The 18,558-nt window shown below is 43.8% G+C and overlaps 2 protein-coding genes across 3 annotated transcripts in view; one reads left to right on the top strand and one right to left on the bottom strand.

Annotated features, from left to right (window-relative positions):
* yipf1 (Yip1 domain family, member 1) overlaps positions 1 to 2,530 on the bottom strand; it is a 12,720-nt gene extending 10,190 nt beyond the window's left edge. Inside the window, exons 1-2 of the mRNA XM_041208212.1 lie at positions 2,411 to 2,530; positions 218 to 296 (exon numbers count right to left, since the gene is read on the bottom strand). Of these exons, the coding sequence (XP_041064146.1) occupies positions 218 to 248 (31 nt within the window). The 5' untranslated portion in view covers positions 249 to 296; positions 2,411 to 2,530. The remainder of the gene's footprint in view (positions 1 to 217; positions 297 to 2,410) is intronic.
* On the top strand, positions 2,183 to 18,558 carry dio1 (iodothyronine deiodinase 1). Of its 2 annotated transcripts, XM_041208213.1 has the most exons (4): positions 2,188 to 2,958; positions 6,206 to 6,349; positions 7,685 to 7,884; positions 18,201 to 18,558. In XM_041208213.1, exons 1-4 carry the CDS (start codon positions 2,628 to 2,630, stop codon positions 18,264 to 18,266), a joined length of 741 nt encoding a protein of 246 aa, XP_041064147.1. In that variant the 5' UTR covers positions 2,188 to 2,627; the 3' UTR covers positions 18,267 to 18,558. The 2 variants fall into 2 exon arrangements, with proteins under 2 accessions (XP_041064149.1, XP_041064147.1); XM_041208215.1 differs by lacking the exon at positions 6,206 to 6,349 and having other exon boundaries at positions 2,183 to 2,958.

Here is an 18,558-nt window from a genome sequence, read left to right as displayed (position 1 = left end):
TTAAAAATTGGTAGTGAAAAAAGAGGGAAGGTAGAATTGCTTCCAATGTAAGATGACAAATATTTAAGGTAAGCCACTGAAGCAAATTACATAAATAGCTTCAGAAGATAATTAAATATGATTTGTGTTTAAGGGGGCTTAGACAGTTATCATAGATGATTAAAAAAATTAAAGCAAATATCACTGCATTCAAAAACCAATCATGAAATTCAGTTACCTTGAAATTGTAAATCATCTGCTGCTGCCATTTACTTGACTGTTAGAACTATCAAATAATCAACAAAAAGATTTTTTGTCTGCAAAATAAAAATACAGTCATGCAGTCATTTCAGTGCAGTAAGAGATGACACTACATTCAGACCACCATAAAACCTCCCTTAACACAAAGCACGGGAATATTTCCTGCTTTAAAATATCCAAAGTAATATGTATTAAAAAATCCAAAAGAAACATCACAAAGTTTGATTTAAAAATTATGTGATATAAATTGGCAAAAAGCCCCAAATGGGTTCACATTTTAACATGTTGTTCCCATGTTGTGACCAAGCATTCTTTTTAGCTGGTCAGGCGGTCTTTATGAAGAATGCATTACATTGCTAATATCCTGATAACATATTAGATTAAGCACTCTTGTACTATTGTTACACATGCAACACAATATGTGAAAATAATTTTCAGGATTGGCTCCCCCAGTGATGACTAAGGCTCAACTACACTGATCAAAAAGTCACTGGTTCTAATCCTGGGCAATGTTAATTTAACCAATTTCAGTTGGGCAGCAGAGGGGTGTTACAATTGACTTCAACACAGCTAGTGCAGGGAAAGGCAAATGGCAGAGTTCCCACCTCTGATCCTTAAACCAGTGACTCTTGCTAGAACTGCATGCGTGAGATAGTAGATAAGGACGATACAACTCAACTGTGACACCTTCACTGCCAACGGCTACCATCCAGGATCACATATGAGGAGCGACCACTTGGATCAGTAATGAGTGCAAGTGGCACCAGTGGAACGGTACCCTGGCAAAGGAGTCAATGCCCTCATGAGAGCAAAGAGAATTGGCAAAAAAATATCATTCAATATAAGAAGCCACCAGAAACTGTCCAATCTAAATTGAATAATTTTCCTCTTGAAAGCATTCACCCTGGCTTGCGCCACAGCAATGGTAGAATGATTGTAGGGTCTCAAAGCATTGCCTCGATTCTTGTGGCAGAAAAAAAATCTTTCAGCAAATGAAAACCTCAACCAGCAAAACCAGTTAACTTCATGTGGTCAAGCTCGTTTGTGGGAAATTCGTGAGGCTGCATCTGGTGGTGTCCCTGTGCTGAGACCGCACTGGTCTTCCACTGGAGAACGTACCACTGAACGATGTGCCACCGTGAATGCCAAGGAGGCTTGATTTGAAGGTTAGCATTTGACCCCTTTGCTAAACTGCTTGAGGCAAGGAGCGGAGGCGGGAGAGACGGTAAATCTACCGTCAATGCAATAGAAAAGAACCTTTTATGCCCAATTGTCGGACCCCAACCCTCTTCCTCGCCGGGTCCAGTGGGTTTCACATTATCATCCCCACTGGGGTGAGCTGAGACTCAATCTGCCTTTTGACAGACTTGGTCCTGTCCTGGGGAATTATTAACCGTCAATCCGCACACCGGGGCGGTGCAGCGGGGCAGCTCCAGGGGGCACGGGGTCTGGGGGAGGGGAGGGGAGGGGGGGGGGTGGGGCAGGGAGTGCAGAGGGTGGTTACCATGGTGACCCCGCCCCCCCCCCCGCCCCCCCGCGGCCTTTATTACCACGGATCGGATCAAATTCCGCCGCGTTGGCATGGAGACGGAGACAGGCCCCCAGGCCCCAGGCCTCTCCTCACCGCGGGCCCGCCCCTCCCGGGGGCAGCGGCCTGTGTTTACACCCGCCCGGATCCGGGAGGCCGGATGGGGTTCGGAGATACAGGACTGTCCCACCCAGCAGCCTTCAGTAGGCCGAGGGGTAAACCGTCCCTCTGCCCCCCCCACCCCACCCCGGCCTGTCAGTGACTCCCTCCCGGCCGGGCCGCACCGCTGGATCCCTCTCTCTCTCCCGCTGGATCCCTCTCCCCCGCTGGATCCCTCTCTCTCTCCCGCTGGATCCCTCTCCCCCGCTGGATCCCTCTCTCTCTCCCGCTGGATCCCTCTCCCCCGCTGGATCCATCTTCCCCGGCTGGATCACACTGCTGGATCCCTCTCTCCCGCTAGATCCCTCTCTCCCCCGCTGGATCCCTCTCTCCCGACCGGGCCACACTGCTGGATCCCTCTCTCCCCCGCTGGATCCCTCTCTCCCCCACAAGTTAATTTCTGGGTCTGAGTTTGACCAACAGCAGGGCGAAGGTTGACCACACAACTATTTTCTGTCCTCTGGACTCCGCAGTTTTACTCACTTCGGTTTTATCCGGAACTCCACTCAATACATTTCCCTTTCGCCTGCGTCAAATGAATTTCAGGTTTCGCCTCTTTAATATTTGGGATCCCACCCCCCCCAACTCTTCCGCCCAATGAGCTCCCGCGGAAATGATGTAGGTTCAGTCCCGCGATTGAAAGGCGAACCCTGTGTGTTTGTTCCAGACAGAGCAGAGTGAGCAAGAGCCCTCTGCTGACATGGGGAAATTGGCTGTTTACATGGAGACACTGACCCTGTTGGTCTATTTTTGCGTGCAGACATTCATAGGCAAAGTTATGCTCCTCTTCTTTCCCGAAACCGTGAAGAGGTTCGTGTTAAAAAATGGGTTGAAAACCACCATGTCGCAAAACCTAAAGTTCAAATATGAAGACTGGGGACCAACATTCTTCACTTTCCGTTTTGTTAAGGTCGCGGCTAGTCACCTACTAACGAATTGTGGAGATGAAGCTTTTAAGGGTTTGTCTGCTCCCAATACACGGGTCATTGATTTGGAGAACAAAGAACATAAAGTACTTGATTTTGTGAAAGGTATGTTTTAATCAAACATAACTGCAGTAAATGTTATAGTAACCAGTAGAAGAGTAGTGCAGGCTGCCTCAGCAGTCAGCGTAGAGACAGAGTCTGTGGAAAGGAAGACAGAGTTAACGTTTCGAGTCCGTATATCTCTTCATCAGAACTGTGTAGAGATAGAGCAGGAGTTGAAAGCACACATGTAGTAGCTGCTGAGTATGTTGTAAATAAACTTAATGTTTCCACCCAAGATAGAGTTGTCTGCAGATTAACTCTAACACTTAATAGTACAACTCGACCACCCTTAAACAGTAAACCTTAGCGTTAAAGGTACGTGATAACAGTAGGAACTCTCCTGACAGCAGTAACATGCTCAAGGTTTTTGGACTTCCACCAAATGCATTTAACCTATTCTGTGTAATCTGTGGTTTTAAAATGTAACTGGATGGTAAAAGCATAGTATGATTATGGGAATGAATCCGAAAATGTGCGGGGATAAAGCTATACTGAGTTAGCCGGACATATACAGCCTGTTCCAAAGAAGAGTCATATTGGTCTGTTTCTCTTTCCACAGATGCTCCCAGGCCTGCTGCGTTTTTCGAGCACTTTTTGTTTTTATTTGACTATACTTAACAATCTTATATTTAAGATTAAGGTAAACAAATTCAGTTTTGTGTGGACTCTACATAAATAACTTATGTAAGTGTGTCCCTCCCTAGCTTCTATATCTTGTGCAACAAAGTACAGCTGCTCTTGAGGAATTTAGTTATCTCCAATCCGTAATATAATTCAGACAAATATGCCCACAAACAGGGTGAGGCACTTCAGCAGACTACTCAATGCTGGGGAAATGCAATCAAGTATACAATACTGGATGGGTGGGGGTTTTGTACTTAACATCATCCTTACTCTGGTGGCCACCTTTGTGTAGGGCTGCATCAAGCTGTGCATAGACCTGGGTACACAAACACTAAGTGTCACCACGTGCTGAGGTTCTACCTGTTCCCGGTGTTGCGAAGGATGGGTCTGGCCACATTGCCACAGAACACTCCATTCAGTTTTTCTGTACCACACTACCTGTCACTCATGGAAAAGTTTATGCAGCAAAACACTTTTGACCACATGTCCATTAAGCGTGTTCTGCATGTAATGTCCTCAAGGCCCTGCAGGAAAAGGAGATGGTGGATCCTTTCGATGGTTCCCAGAGCAGACTGTCAAAATCATTTAGCAGAATGCCTCATCATCAAAACTTTGAAACAGACACCAGGGCATAGCTTGGCTGATGAGAAGAGCCCTCCCTGGTCAGATATTTCCTGCACACCTGGCATCTCATCCCATCTGCACATTTCCCTCGAAGTGGCTGCAGTGGGGAAGAGACAGTTGTCCATCTCCTGGAAAGTGCCTTTGCAAATCAGGTCTGGAAAAATATGCAGCAGATTTTGTTGATGGCCATCCTGAGTAGCTCTGTGCTGTAAGGGCAGTTCTGAGGAACGCACACCGGGATCAACATCAACTGTGGCTGGAGGACCATCAACTTGGTGAAAGATGCTCTTTGGACTGCCTGAAACTTGTTGGTCTTCCAGTGCAAAGAGCTGTTTGTCAACGACCGAATTTTGCAGATTGGCATGTTCCAAGGTCCAGGACTACGTCCTGAGGGACCATACTAAAGCTTGGGACAGCTGCTGCAAAGCCACAATGGGGAAAAGCCACTCTCTAAGACCCTCCCACCACAGTACAATAAGGGTCTGAAATCTGTGGAAAACCCTCTGGTTGTATACAAAAGCAAAATACTGCAGATAATGGAAACCAGAAATTTAAAAAAATTGCTGTAAATACTCAGCAGATCAGGCAGCATCTGTGAAGAAAAACAGAGTTAATATTTCAGATCGATGACATTTATCATGTGTTCTAATGAAATGTCATTTACCTGAAATGTTTACACAGCTTGATCAGCCACACACAAAAGTGGCCATCATGATACAGCTGACGTTAGGTATTTTCCCCCCCCTTTATCTAGAGATCTGTACAATGTGTCCTTGCAGACATGGTCCATTTTCAGTATTCAGGTAAAATGGCAGATGACTCGTGAAGAGTGTGGTATGGGCCAGGCCTACAGCAACACCAGGAGCACCTTGCATCTGATGACCAGGTTCTTACCTGCAAGGGAGAGGGAGTGTCGCTCCCACATGCCCAGTAGGACAGTTAACATATGGCAGAAGGCTCCCCCTGGGTAAACGCATTGTGGTTAAAAAGCCTTACCCAACAGAATATGCCAGATCTGTATGGCATGTACTTGTTCGTCAAGATAACTAATATAAAGCTATACATTTCGTTCAGCCATAGTTTGTTTCATTATGGCAAAGTTACTGTTTTAGTTTTTTAGCTACGTTTTGGATATATATGCTTTTGTGTTCATAGAATCATACAGCACTGAAGGAAGATATTTGGCCACATCTTTGTATTAACTCTTTGAAAGAGCTGTCCAATTAATTATACTCCCCTGCTCTTTCCCTATACAGTTTCAAATATATATCAATTTCCTTTGAAGAATTACTAATGAATCTACCCTTTCAGACAATGCCTTCCCAATCAAGACAACTTGCTGCAGAAGTAAAAAATCTCATCTTCCCCTAGGGTCCCTATGCCAAATATTGTAATTCACATTGACAAAAGTCCTCAAATAAAAATTAGAAGAAAAAGATCCCTTTTATTATTTAGTTACAGTATCTTATGCATTATTTTCATTGTATACAGCTTACAGGATTTGGTGTGGTAGGTAATGTATGTTTAAGAGTTGCATGTAGACTGCTCTAACTCTCATTGTTATACTGCATTGTCCCTTGACTCATAATAAAGTCAATTAGTGATTACAAACATTCCTTATTCTACAATTATTTCTTAAAACTAACTTTTTATGTTGAGGTAAAGAATAATGGTAATATACAAGCAGAGCAGTTGGAGCATAATTTAAGAAAAAAGAAAATGCTTATATTTATTCATTATTTTTCCCAGTAAACTGGAATTTTTTTCCTTCTCTCTCTGGATTGGTCATTTCACTGCACATTGTTAATCTATTGCATAACTCTGAGTAAAGCTTCTCCACACTCATATTATCTCTCTGTTCAGCACACCTCAGCAACTTTTCTGTTGCTACAATCTTGAACACACTAGCTGATAGCTTTATTTTCATCTTGTTGCTAGGCTGACTTTAACTCTCTCCGTCCTATATATCAACACTCATAGATTGACATGTTTTTCTTTCTAGATAATAGACCACTGGTGTTGAATTTTGGAAGCTGCTCCTGACCCCCATTTCTTTTTAAGTTTGCTGAGTTCAAGCAGCTTGTCAAGGAGTTTATCCATGTAGCCGATTTCCTCATTATCTACATTCAGGAGGCTCATGCCACAGGTACAAATATATTCCCAGCAAAAAATAATTTTTTGAGTTTGCTAATCTTCATTGAACTGTTTTAAAACTGTATGTTCCATTTTTAACTGAAGGCTAGATGGCAGATGCTTTGCTCAATATACTGAGTGTATATATTCCAGGTAGGTCCTAGGTTACTTCCCCAGACTGCTAGCTAGTGGATTCCAGCTGAAGCTGGTTCATGCCAGTCAGTTAGCTAAGGAAATAAATCCTGTAGGATTCTCCTACTGATCACTAGCCAATGAACCAAGTTGGAAATTGCAAATGTGTTTTGATGTTAGATGAGTATCATGGTCAAATACCTCAAGAATACTTGCCTTTTAGGCAGTTATGAAGGAATACAAAACAAAAACAGAATTACCTGGAAAAACTCAGCAGGTCTGGCAGCATCGGTGGAGAAGAAAAGAGTTGACGTTTCGAGACCTCATGACCCTTCAACAGAACTAGGTGAAAGTTATTAAGGAATGTTACTTGGGCACTGTGCCAGAGGACAGCTACCAACTATGAAAGCATGCACTCCACAAGTATTTGTCTTGAGGAGGGAGAAAACTAGGGGATGTAACAGGAAGAGATTTGTCTATCATTTCAGTGAAGTTCATCCTTCTCAGTGTAGAAATAAAAGCTCATTGCATTGACCACTACTAATTGTAATTGTACTAAGCTTTCAAATTCAAGGAGTGAGTACAGCTGATCTCAGCTGGAGCAATAGTATGGGAACTGTAATTATCTGAAACATCCCTGAATTACAGTGCTTCCCTCTCCTGATTAGTTTGCAGTGACTCCTTTACAAAAGTGCCTGTGCATGGAAACAGCTGAAGACAACATTGGGTACAGCTGTAATATTTTCAGCTTAATATCCTCCACAGTTAACCAGCCTGTAGGCATATCTTGTCGTGGCTCATAAACAGATAATGGTCACTTGGACAGGGTGTTTCAAGTGTGGCTGCTATTCCAGGAACTGTATCCTGGTGAGAGTTCATGTCCTTTAGCATGGGAAGAAATATAAAACAAAGCTTGGTGCCCCCCCTACCATTGCTGCCTTGTTTAGTCTCTCCTGTGTTTACCAATCCTGGTAGTATCCAGTAGAATGCATTTAGGCCCTTTACCTAGGTTTCCTATCAGATTAAATGTCACCTGTTATGCTTTCTTCTTTACATAAATAAATAAAGTTTGGAGTGTTTTGGTTTCTATCAAGTCTGTCTAGTTCTACTCACTCCCAAGTTGAGAAATTACTGTTTTCTATATCATCTATTGCAAAATAACAGGTGTGGTGCAATCTTTTCAATAGTTGCTTAATTTTGTTGCTTTCCATTCCAGATGGCTGGGCTTTTGAAAACAACGTTGATATCAAACAACATCAAACGTTAAGTGATCGTTTCGACGCAGCAAGGCTATTGCTAAATGAGGAACCACCCTGTCCAGTGGTAGTGGACACAATGGATAATGTGACTAGTGCTAAGTATGCAGCTATGCCAGAAAGACTATATGTGGTGCTCAATGGTAAAATCATTTACAAGGTAAAGAGTATTTCAACACTCATGATGAAATGAATGTCTATTTATTTAATGGTTTTGCTATTAGATTTTGAGTTGATATTTTCTTTGTGCCCAAGCCATGGAACACAGAATAATGCATTTGATTTCTGGCTCACTAATTTTCCTGAGGAAGCCAATTCATGCTGGCTAACAATTGCATAGATGTCAGTCACCCTCTAAAACTGCTATAATTTAATTGCTGTAAATCGTACTTCTGATGTACTTGTTATCTTGCTATGCTCTCAGTCTCTTTTTCTCAACCATGCTGTCAAAAAGAAAGAGTAAAAGCAGCAATATGCTCACAACCTTAGCTCAAAACTTTAATTATTTTTATTATTTACCAACTCCCATCACCTAAGAAACAAATAGCTGGGGACTTGGCCATTCTTCACACTTATTGCTTGAATCAAGCATTAGCTGTTCAGACAAATCTTGGTTAGATTACTATAACCAATCAGGAGAAGATGTACAGAGCATCTGTGATGGTCATGAGGCCTGACAGGGAACATAAGAAATAGGATCAGGAGTAGACCTTTCGGCCCCTCGAGCCTGCTCAGCCATTCAATAAGATCATGGCTGATCTTCTTGTGTTTCAATTTCCACATTCCCATCTAACCCCAATAACCCGAGAATCAATCTACCTCTGCCTTAAAAATATTATTTATTAAATGTAACTGGGCTAATTAGTAAGTTTGCAGACAACACTAAGGTTGGAGGAGTAGCAGATAGTGAAAGGATTGTCAAAGGATACAACAGGATATAGATCGGTTGGAGACTTGGGTGGAGAAATGGCAGATGGAGTTTAATCCGGACAAATGCGAAGTAATGCATTTTGGAAGGTCTAATACAGGTAGGAATTATAGAGTAAATGGCAGAACCCTTAAGTGCTTCGACAGGGAGAAGGATCTGGGTGTACAGGTCCACAGGTCACAAAGTGGCAACGCAGGTGGATAAGTAGTCAGGAAGGCAAATGGCATGCTTGCCTTCATCGGCAGTGGTATTGAGTATAAAAACTGGGAAGTCATGCTGCAGCTGTATAGAACCTTGGTTAGGCCACACTTGGAATATTGCATGCAATTCTGGTCGTCACATTACCAGAAGGATATAGAGGCGTTGAGAGGGTGCAGAGGAGGTTTACCAGGATGCTACCTGGTCTGGAAGTTATTAGCTATGAGGAGAGGTTGGAGAAACTCGGATTGTTCTCACTAGAGCGAGGGACATTGAGGGGTGACTTGATAGAAGTTTACAAAATTATGAGTGGCATGGACAGAGTAGATAGTCAGAAGCTTTTTCCCAGGGTGGAAGAGTCAATTACTAGGGGACATAGATTTAAGGTGAGAGGAGAAAACTTTAGAGGAGATGTGCAGGGCAAGTTTTTTACGCAGAGAGACGTGAGTGTCCGGAATTCGCTGCCAGAGGAGGTGGTGGAAGCAGGTACGATAGTAGTGTTTAAGAGGCAGCTTGTCAAATACATGAATAGGATGGGAATAGAGGGATACGGACCCCGGAAGTGCAAAATGTTTCAGTTTGACAGGCAACATGATCGGCGCAGGCTTGGAGGGCCGAAGGGCCTGTTCCTGTGCTGTACTTTTCTTTGTTCTTTATTCTGTGACCCTGCCTCCACCAACTTCTGAGGCAGAGAATTCCAAAGTCGCACAGCCCTCAAAGAAAAAAATTCTCCTCATCTCTGTCCTAAAAGGGTGACCCCAATTTTAAAATAATGCCCTCTAGTTCTGGACTCACTCACAAGAGGAAACATCCTTTCGATGTCCACCTTGTCAAGGCCATTCAGGATCTTGTATACTTCAATCAAATCACCCCTCACTCTTCTAAACTCCAGTGGAAACAAGCCTAGTCTGTCCAACCTTTCCTCATGAGACATCCCACTCATTCCAGGTATCAATCTAGTAAACCTCCTTTGAACTGCCTCCGATACATTTACATCCTTCTTTAAATAAGGAGACCAAAACTGCACACAGTATTCGAGACGCGGTCTCACCAACGCCCTGTATAACTGAAGCATAACATCCTTACTTTTATGTTCAATCACTGTCGTAATAAAGGATAGCATTCCATTAGCCTTAAATACTTGCTGTACCTGCATACTAACTTTTTGTGATTCATGTACTAGAACACCTGGATCCCTCTGCACCTCAGAATTATGCAGCTGTTCTACATTTAAGTAATACTCTTTTTTGTTCTTCTTGCCAAAGTGAACAACTTCACATTTTTCCACATTAAACTCCATTTGCCAGATCTTTACCTACTCACTCAACCTATCTATATCCATCTGCAACTCCCCACGTCCTCTTCACAACATACTTTCCTACCTATCTTTGTGTCATCTGCAAATTTAGCTACCATGTCTTCACTCCTCTCATCTAAGCCATTGATGTAAATCGTAAAATATTGAGGCCCCAGTACAGACCCCTGTGGGACTCCACTCATCACATCCTGCCAATCAAAAAAAGACCCATTTATGCATACTCTCTGCTTTCTGCCAGCCAGCCAATCTTCTATCCATGTTAATATGTTACCCATTACACCATGCACTTTTATTTTCTGTAATAATCTTTGTGGCACCTTATGAAAATCCAAGTACAGTATGTCTACAGGCTCCCCTTTATCCACTGTGCATGTTACTCCTTCAAAAAACTCCAATACATTGGTTAAACATGATTTTCCTTTCACAAAACCATGCTCACTCTTCCCTATTGCCTTGAGCTCTTCAAAGTGCCCAACTATAGCCTCCTTAATAATCAATTCGAATAAATTTCCCCCCATGACAGAAGTCAAGCTAACTGGCCTATAGTTTCCTGTTTTCTGCCTCCTGCCCTTCCTGAACAGAGGGGTTATCTTTGCTACTTTCCAATTTGCTGGAACCTTTCCAGAATCTAGCAAATTTTGGAAAATTAACACCAGCACATCAGCTACCTCATTAGCCACCTCTTTTAAGACCCTAGGATGTAGTCCATCGGGACCCAGAGACTTGCCAGCCCACAGCTCCATCAATTTGCTCAATACCATTTCCCAGTGATTTCAATTTCACCAAGTTTCTTTTTCCCATTCACCTGACTTGCAGCTATTACTGCAATGTTTTTTGTATTCTCTATAGTGAACAGAGAAGCAAAATATTTGTTCATTTCTTCCACCATTTCCTTATTATTTACTATTAACACCCCACTGTCACTCTCTAGAGGACCAACACTCACTTTACTTACTCTTGTCCTTCTTAAATACCTGTAAAAATTCTTGCTATACATTTTTTACATTTCTAGCTAGCTTCCTCTCATACTCTAATTTCTTTCTGATTAACCTTTTAGTTATTCTCTGCCGTTCTTTATATTCTGTCCAATCAGCTGTCCTGCCACTCATCTTTGCGGAGTTGTATGCTTTTTCCTTAAGTTTAATGCTTTCCTTAAAATCTTTAGTTAAGTACAGATGGTGGGTCCTCCCCTTAGAATTTTTCTTTATAGTAGGTATGTACTTCTTCTGAATACTTTGAAATATCCCCTTAAACGTCTGCCACTGCTTCTCTATTGATCTATCCTCTAGCCTAATTTCCCAGTTCACTTTAGCTAGCTCAGCTTTCAACCTGCCCTTATTTAAGTTTAAGATACTAGTCTTAGACGCACTCTTCTCCCTTTCAAACTGGATGTAAAATTCAATCATATTGTGGTTGCTGCTACCGAGGGGTACCTTTTCCCTGAGGTCATTAATTAAAGCTGCCTCGCAATACCAAATCTAATATAACCTACCCTCTGGTTGGTTCCAGAACATGTTGGTCTAAGAAACTACCTCGAAAGCATTCTAAGAACTCCTCATTCAGGCTACTACGGCCAATCTGATTTTTCCAGTTTATGTTGTAGATTAAAATCAACCATGATTATTGCCGTCCTTTTATCACAAGCACACAATATTTTCTCTTGGATTTTCTCCTAAACTGTGGCGACTGTTAGGGGGCCTGTAGACCACTCTAATGACTTTTACCCCCTAATATTCTTCATCTCCACCCAAACTGATTTGACATCCTGATCTCCTGAAATTTACCTATTAGGTAAATTTATATGTATATTTATGGATTTAATTTTCTGAATTATTGAAGCTTTTAGATTTTTTTATGCTAGGAATTTTATTTTTGGAGGGATATATATTTGGAGTTAGCTAGAATTTTGTTTTTTTTGTGTTTGGAGAGAAAATTGAAATGTGGGGTAGATTTTTGTATAATTGCTAAATAATGGAAGTAGGAAAGAAGGAAATAGGACACTTAACCAGACGCTAAAAAGAAAATCAGCTCAACAATAACAATATAAATGACGGACTGGTATAGAAGTTTTATTATAAAACTTCGCATAAAATCTTCAATCCAATTGTAGCAGTATAATCAACATAATTAAACTAAAGTTTAAATAAAACTATAGGGTGGAATTTTCCATTGATGAGACTAAGTGAGGCCCGCTGGCTGGAATGGTGGGAACTCGTGCCCAATTCCGCGCTTGGAGGGCCATTAATTATGCACAAGCAAGTATTGGGCTGAATCACCTGGCGGGTTGGGAGCTGATTCGTCTGCCCGCCATTGGCTGGTGGGGTCAAAGATCCCGGTGCCATATTTAAAGGCCAGTCCAACACATAATCTCACACTCTCCAGCCCGCCTGTCTTGCAGACACATGCAGGGATGTCTTGCAGTGAGTAAAAGAAGGTTGAGAACCTCAAGAAGAAGGCAATACCCCGCTTCACCCATCAGGCCCTCCATGTCTTGACCTGAGGAGTGCAGGCACACAGTCAACTCCTGTATCCCAGGGATGGCTGCAGGAAGTGCAGCAGCCTTACCTCTCCGGCCTGGGAAGCCATCACAGAGCAGGTCAGCGCTGCTGGAAACTGCGGCTGAAATGTCATCCGGTGCAGGAAGAGGATGAATGATCAGGGTAAGTCATCCTTCAACTCCCGCCAATATCAAACACTCATCATGGCGTCATGCACTCAAACAGCTACTCACTTCAGGGATCTCATACAACCATTAGTCGGGGACATATATCAACACTCATTCACTTCACCACCATCCCATCTGTCATGTTGCTTAGACTCCATCCTCACCACACACAGAACATGCATCTCACCCAACCTCTGCTCCATCGCTTCTCACCACATGCCTTTCTTTCTTCTTCATACAGGCCAAGCTGGCACACAACAGGCGTGAGAGATCGCAGAATGGTAGAGGGACGACCAACATCATTGCCCTCAGCGAGTTTGACGAGGCTGCAGCCGAGCTGGCTGGGGAGAACAGGGATTGCTTGTGTGGAGAAGGAGAGATTGGCCTCTCCCAGCAACCTAGGACAGATCACAGCTCCATTACCTCATCAAATCCTGACAATCACAGTGAGTCATATGCAGTCTTATACAGCTCATGCTCATTAACTGAAACTCCATTTTCTATTTTCCAGACACTAGCAGATCAAGGGCCCCAAGCAAGTCGAGCACCATTGTGAACCCCAAGACCACGCCTGAAGAGGAAGCTCTGGAAGAACCGTCACAGCACTTACATGCACTCTCCACCAGCTCAGTGACACACGTCAGTGGGGCACAGTTGTAGATTAGGCTTGGGCTCACTTTCTGGAGAACATCTCACTGACATGTCTCCAAAGCAGTCAGAGGCAGGGACAGCCCAGGCACTCAGAGGGCTGCTAGACACCAGCCACCCGTTCAGTTCAAGTCAGATGATGAGCCTCTGGAAGAGGCCCCCAACTCAATGGTGGAGATACAATGGGCAAAACATCACCAGAGACTCGAGAGTCACTCAGCAGACTAGAGCGAACGATGGAGAAGTCCATCCACGCTCTGTTTGATGTCGTGGCTCTGACATGCGAGCTCCTCAGTCACCATGGCAACCACCATGGAGACCTTGGTCCAGTGGGTCCTGCCGGATTTGTGCTCGGCCCTGCACTTCATGGCCACAGACCTTGGTAGGCGACATGGGGGCGAGGCACCTTGACCTCCCTCCAGGTGCGCCATCTCCTGCAGGAGTCAGGGCGGGACCCTCAGGCACCCACATGGAGATGAGCATCAGCCAGATACCCCAGGGGACTCCTCTCAGGACAATCCAAGGGTGTGCAGCCACTTACAGCCCTCTCTGTCTGTGACCTCATCCACTCCAGCTTCTCAGGGCGCTTCTGCCCCTGAACAGGTGACCCTTATCAGGCCGGGGCCCTCTAGGTCTCCAGTCATCACAGACATCAGGACATAGCAGGATATTGGGGCTGCACCCAGGCTTGGTGGTAAAGTTAGGAAAATTAAGAAAAGGCTTATGTCACAGGTGTGCTATACATGTAAAGAAATGGCACTTTTGTAAATACATTTGATGGTTATGTGAATGTTCCTGTCAACTGAAGGTGTTGTGATTTTGTTCTTTGGAATCCTCTTATTTCGAGGTTTAGCTTCCCTCCCACTCAGTGATGGTGTCTCACTGCGAGATTCACATTCCTGTGATGTTAACCTCAGTTGAACTAGTCTCCGCACCCTTGTGTGATGTCAGGCTGATGTATTTAAATCTCTATTTGAAGTGTGTGATGTAAGCATTTCTAATCCTTCTTCAAGGAACACCATTGAGCGAGGGCAGCTCATCAGCATTGATAATCTAGAGGTATTTCTGTCTCCTCAGTGGTAGTGGCAGAAGAAAATACATGCACAGAAGGAGGCGATGTCTAGGGATATCCACACCTCAGTCGCAGCAGTGCTTGCATCATTAGATGGTGACAAAAGCTTCAAATCTTCTCTCACAACACACTTGTTCCTCAGTGGACTCTCAGTTCCCAGAGTCAGTTCACTCACACGGCCCCACGAACCAAAGCAAAGATCATGCCTGGTGATTCATGAGGCCAGAACGCGCAAGTGTGAATGGGGACTCTTTCTCACTGCAAGTGGGTGGACATCCTCTGAGAAATGTCATTGAGGGCTAGGAGAGATATGACCATATTCCCTCACTTAACTCTGCCCTTCCTGGAACCTGTTAGCAATTAATGTATCACGGGCACATCTTCCACATCTTCCTTCCTCCATGGCGTGATTGTGCTCATACTGACCCTCAGCAGCCTCCTGAGGTTCCTGGGCCTCTGGATCTTCATCCTTCTCCAGTTCATTCTCTGTCACAGGGTCACCTCTTTGCATTGCCATATTGTGAAGGACATCACACACTGCAATGATGTGGGAAACCCTGTCCTGAGTGTATTGGAGTGAGCCACCTGAGCAGTGCAAGCATCTGAAACGCATCTATGGTCTGCTCTATAAGGGATCATGTGGAGCTGTAAGCAGTGTTGCATCTCTCCTCGGAAGGACTCTGAGGGTGATGCACCAATGTCATCAGCCAGCATTTCAGCGGGTACCCCTTATCCCCAAGCAGCCATCCCTGCAGATGTAATGGCCCCTTGAAAATCTCAGGCACCTGGGAGTGACTCAGGAAGTAGGAGTCATAGCAACTCCCAGGATACCATGCATGAACATGCAGCATGTGCTTCCGGTGATCAATATCAGTTTTGCATTGATGGAATGATAGCCCTTGTGGTTTATAAACATTAGGGCCTGCTGCCGTGGAGCCCGTATAGCCATATGGGTTCACTCTATTGCACGCTGCACACTAGCGAAGCCTGAGATGGCGGTGAATCTTGCAGCCTGGCTATCTTCATCAAGAGCAAACCTGAAATAACGATGGGCCTTCCTGTAAAGAGCATCTGTGATCTCCTTTATGCATTGATGTGTTGCGGACTAAGAGATGCCGCATAGGCATCCTTAGTTGATCCTTTGAAAGAACCAGAGACAAAGAAATTTAGTGTTGCGATCATCTTCAAAGCCACTGGCAGGGGATACCCTCCATCTACACATGGCATCAGGTCTTCATGAAGAATGTGGCGTATGTGATGCACCAGAGCTCGGAACAAGTGCAGAAGTGCATGGTATTGCCTCTCACTCATTTGTAAATAGGAGACTCTTCTACGATAAACCCTAAGTCTGATTGTCTGGGTCTGTCCTCCTGTTCATGCTCTGGCTCCACTTAACCATGTCCCTCCTGCTGGAGCTGCACACTGAGTCGCCTCTCCCTCCTTCACCTCCTGCATTGCATTAGGACCCTGACAAAGCAGCATTGAGCCCTGGATCCAGATATGCTTTTGCCTTCTCTCTGAAAGGAAACATTGAAGTCATTCAAGGGGCAAGAGAGTGAAGCTCAGATGAAAAGTATGGAAACTGTAAGGGTCCATAGTTTTTCCTGCCCTACCTGCATGGTGGCTTGTCCCTGAGACACTAGCACACACATCTTGAGCCCTGTGCGGAATGCTAACGTTTAATTGAGATGAGTGGCACAACCTAATTCTGTGCTCCAATCTCTGATGCCAATTAATAACCAATCATTTTTTAAATTCATTTATGGGATGTGAATGTCACTGGCTAGGCCAGCATTTATTGCCCATCGCTAATTGCCCTTGAAAAGGTGAAAGTGAGCTACCTTCTTGAACCACTGCAGTCCATGTGGTGTAGGTACACCCACAGTACTGTTCGAGAGGGCTCCAGGATTTTGACCCAGTGACAGTGAAGGAACGGGGATATATTTCCAAGTCAGGATAGTGAGTGACTTGCAGGGAAACTTCCAGGTGGTGGTGTTTCCATATGTCTGCTGTGAGTGGATGTCTTTTGGCTTGTTACGAGTATCAAATCTGGTAAAAAGGTGACAGGCCTTCATTGCTGGAATGTCATGTAGGATACAGCTTGTCTCTTTCACTATTGTCTGCATTTCCAAATTATAAATTCCTATGTGTTACTCTTGAGATGCAGCAACTATGATGTTAAGCCAGAGTTCTGAGTAGCCCTTTTATAGTGCTAATGAAGCCATTGGCTTTCATCACAAGGTCTTCCTCCTTTCTTTCTAAGCAGACTCCTGTGGCAACAAGAAATTAGAGGGCAACCTCACAAAGGCCCCCTCATGTTTGCCCTTCCCCCTCACTGCCATTCCACAGTCTTCCTTCCGCATTGCCCACCTTGTGTTCATCAACCCCACCCTTGCCTCACAGCCCACCCTCGGTTGAATTGCCAGTTTCTGAAAGTGGAGGTCTGCAAGAATGCCACAGCACAGTGGTGTTCTTCAGGACAACATAGACAAAGAGTAGGAGCAGACCAACCCTACAGCCCCAGCAATGTGGCGTTCCATCGCAACAAGACCAGTGCAGCACTATGGCAGGAAGGCTACGTATGTTGCACTCACCTCGAAGTTACCAGTGAACTGAGATCCGACTTGTGCACGCCACCCCTTTTCAAACAGGTTTGAGGCCGACGTAATTTCCCGCTGGCAAGATTGACGCAAGATTGGAAGGCGTGACAAGATTCTGACGAGCAGCGGTTTTAATGAGCATTCATTAGATGTTAATGAATGCAAATGTTCACCCCACTAGTCAGCAGGATAACCAACCCACCATCAGGAGAATTGCAAACTGTTTTTATGCCAGTGGATTTCTGACCTTTCGCTTGCCGCTGGATTCTCCGCTTCCGTCACAAACCGCCGTGGGTGGGATGGGGAAATTCCACTCATAGACTTATGACAAAAGAATGTTGTTTGTTAAAGCCTCTCTGAAGCACTCGCTTATACACAGTATGTAGCTAAACAATCGTTGTGGTCAGTGGCATTCCTAAAATTAGTTATGTACGCTTAAAGTAAAATGTTCTGTATTAGGACTGATAATGTCATGTCACGTGTGTTCTGCTGGTCCCTGGTTCACTGTCTGCTGATGCTTCATCCGGAACCATTTTCTTAGCAGTTTTTGTTATTGGTGGTTTGCCATTGCCTTCCACTCTCAGGGGCAGGACAACGAGGTAGGTCACAAATCTACCTCGGCTGGAACAGAAATTAAACCCGCACTGTTGAGTTATTCTGAAATACGTGCTAGCCATCTCACCAACTAAGCTAACCAGCCCCCAACATTAGGACTGACCACAACTACTGAGTACAGCTGTGTTTTTACCATTTTTATTTAGAATTTTTATCACGAAAGGGTACACATGAATTTATAGAAACAGAAAATGGGCAGTATTTTATTTAGTGTTTTATACTGGGGATTTGTGAATGCAAAAGAATAATCACCATTAGCACAATTGCACGGATGAGAAGATTAGAATAAGGTAGGTATTTGTTCTGGAGGATGTTGGGTCACAAACAAGGTAAGCCAATGATGAATCATCAATCTGGCAGAGAGATGAAGAAACAAAGTGCATTTAACTTCATCTATGCTTGTTTATAATTGTTTTCATTTTTGTTTTTCAGGGTGATTTGGGACCCTGGGGATATAAACCAGAAGAAGTACGATTAGTTTTACAAAATCTAAGTTAAACCACTAAATGGTGGAACCATTAACACCAGGAAACACCGGTGTAATTTTGAGAGAGAGCTTTCATGGACATTGTCAAATACAAGGAAACGATATAATACATAAAAGTAAATCAAAGAAGGTTTCTTTTCCATATTGATAATGATTTTCTCAGTTTTAAATTAGTGACTGGGATTTGATAATTTGAATATGGAAGAAAGACATCTTAGTATTTGATTAATGCTTACTTTATGTTTTCATATCAATTGTAATAAGTCTAAGATTTAGTCAGTGAAAGCTAGGACAGTAAATTCC

The sequence above is a fragment of the Carcharodon carcharias genome, chromosome 16 (assembly GCF_017639515.1).
Source record: "Carcharodon carcharias isolate sCarCar2 chromosome 16, sCarCar2.pri, whole genome shotgun sequence".
Classification (NCBI taxonomy): domain Eukaryota; kingdom Metazoa; phylum Chordata; class Chondrichthyes; order Lamniformes; family Lamnidae; genus Carcharodon; species Carcharodon carcharias.
Note: the sequence above shows the minus strand (reverse complement) of the source record. Positions and strands in the feature narration are given on the sequence as shown.

Coding starts and splice junctions, on each gene's coding strand:
- dio1 (XM_041208215.1), top strand. CDS start 2,628: ATGGGGAAATTGGCTGTTTACATGGAGACACTGACCCTGTTGGTCTAT. Junction 2,959..7,684: donor AGTACTTGATTTTGTGAAAG/GTATGTTTTAAT, acceptor TTTCCATTCCAG/ATGGCTGGGCTTTTGAAAAC. Junction 7,885..18,200: donor ATGGTAAAATCATTTACAAG/GTAAAGAGTATT, acceptor TTTGTTTTTCAG/GGTGATTTGGGACCCTGGGG.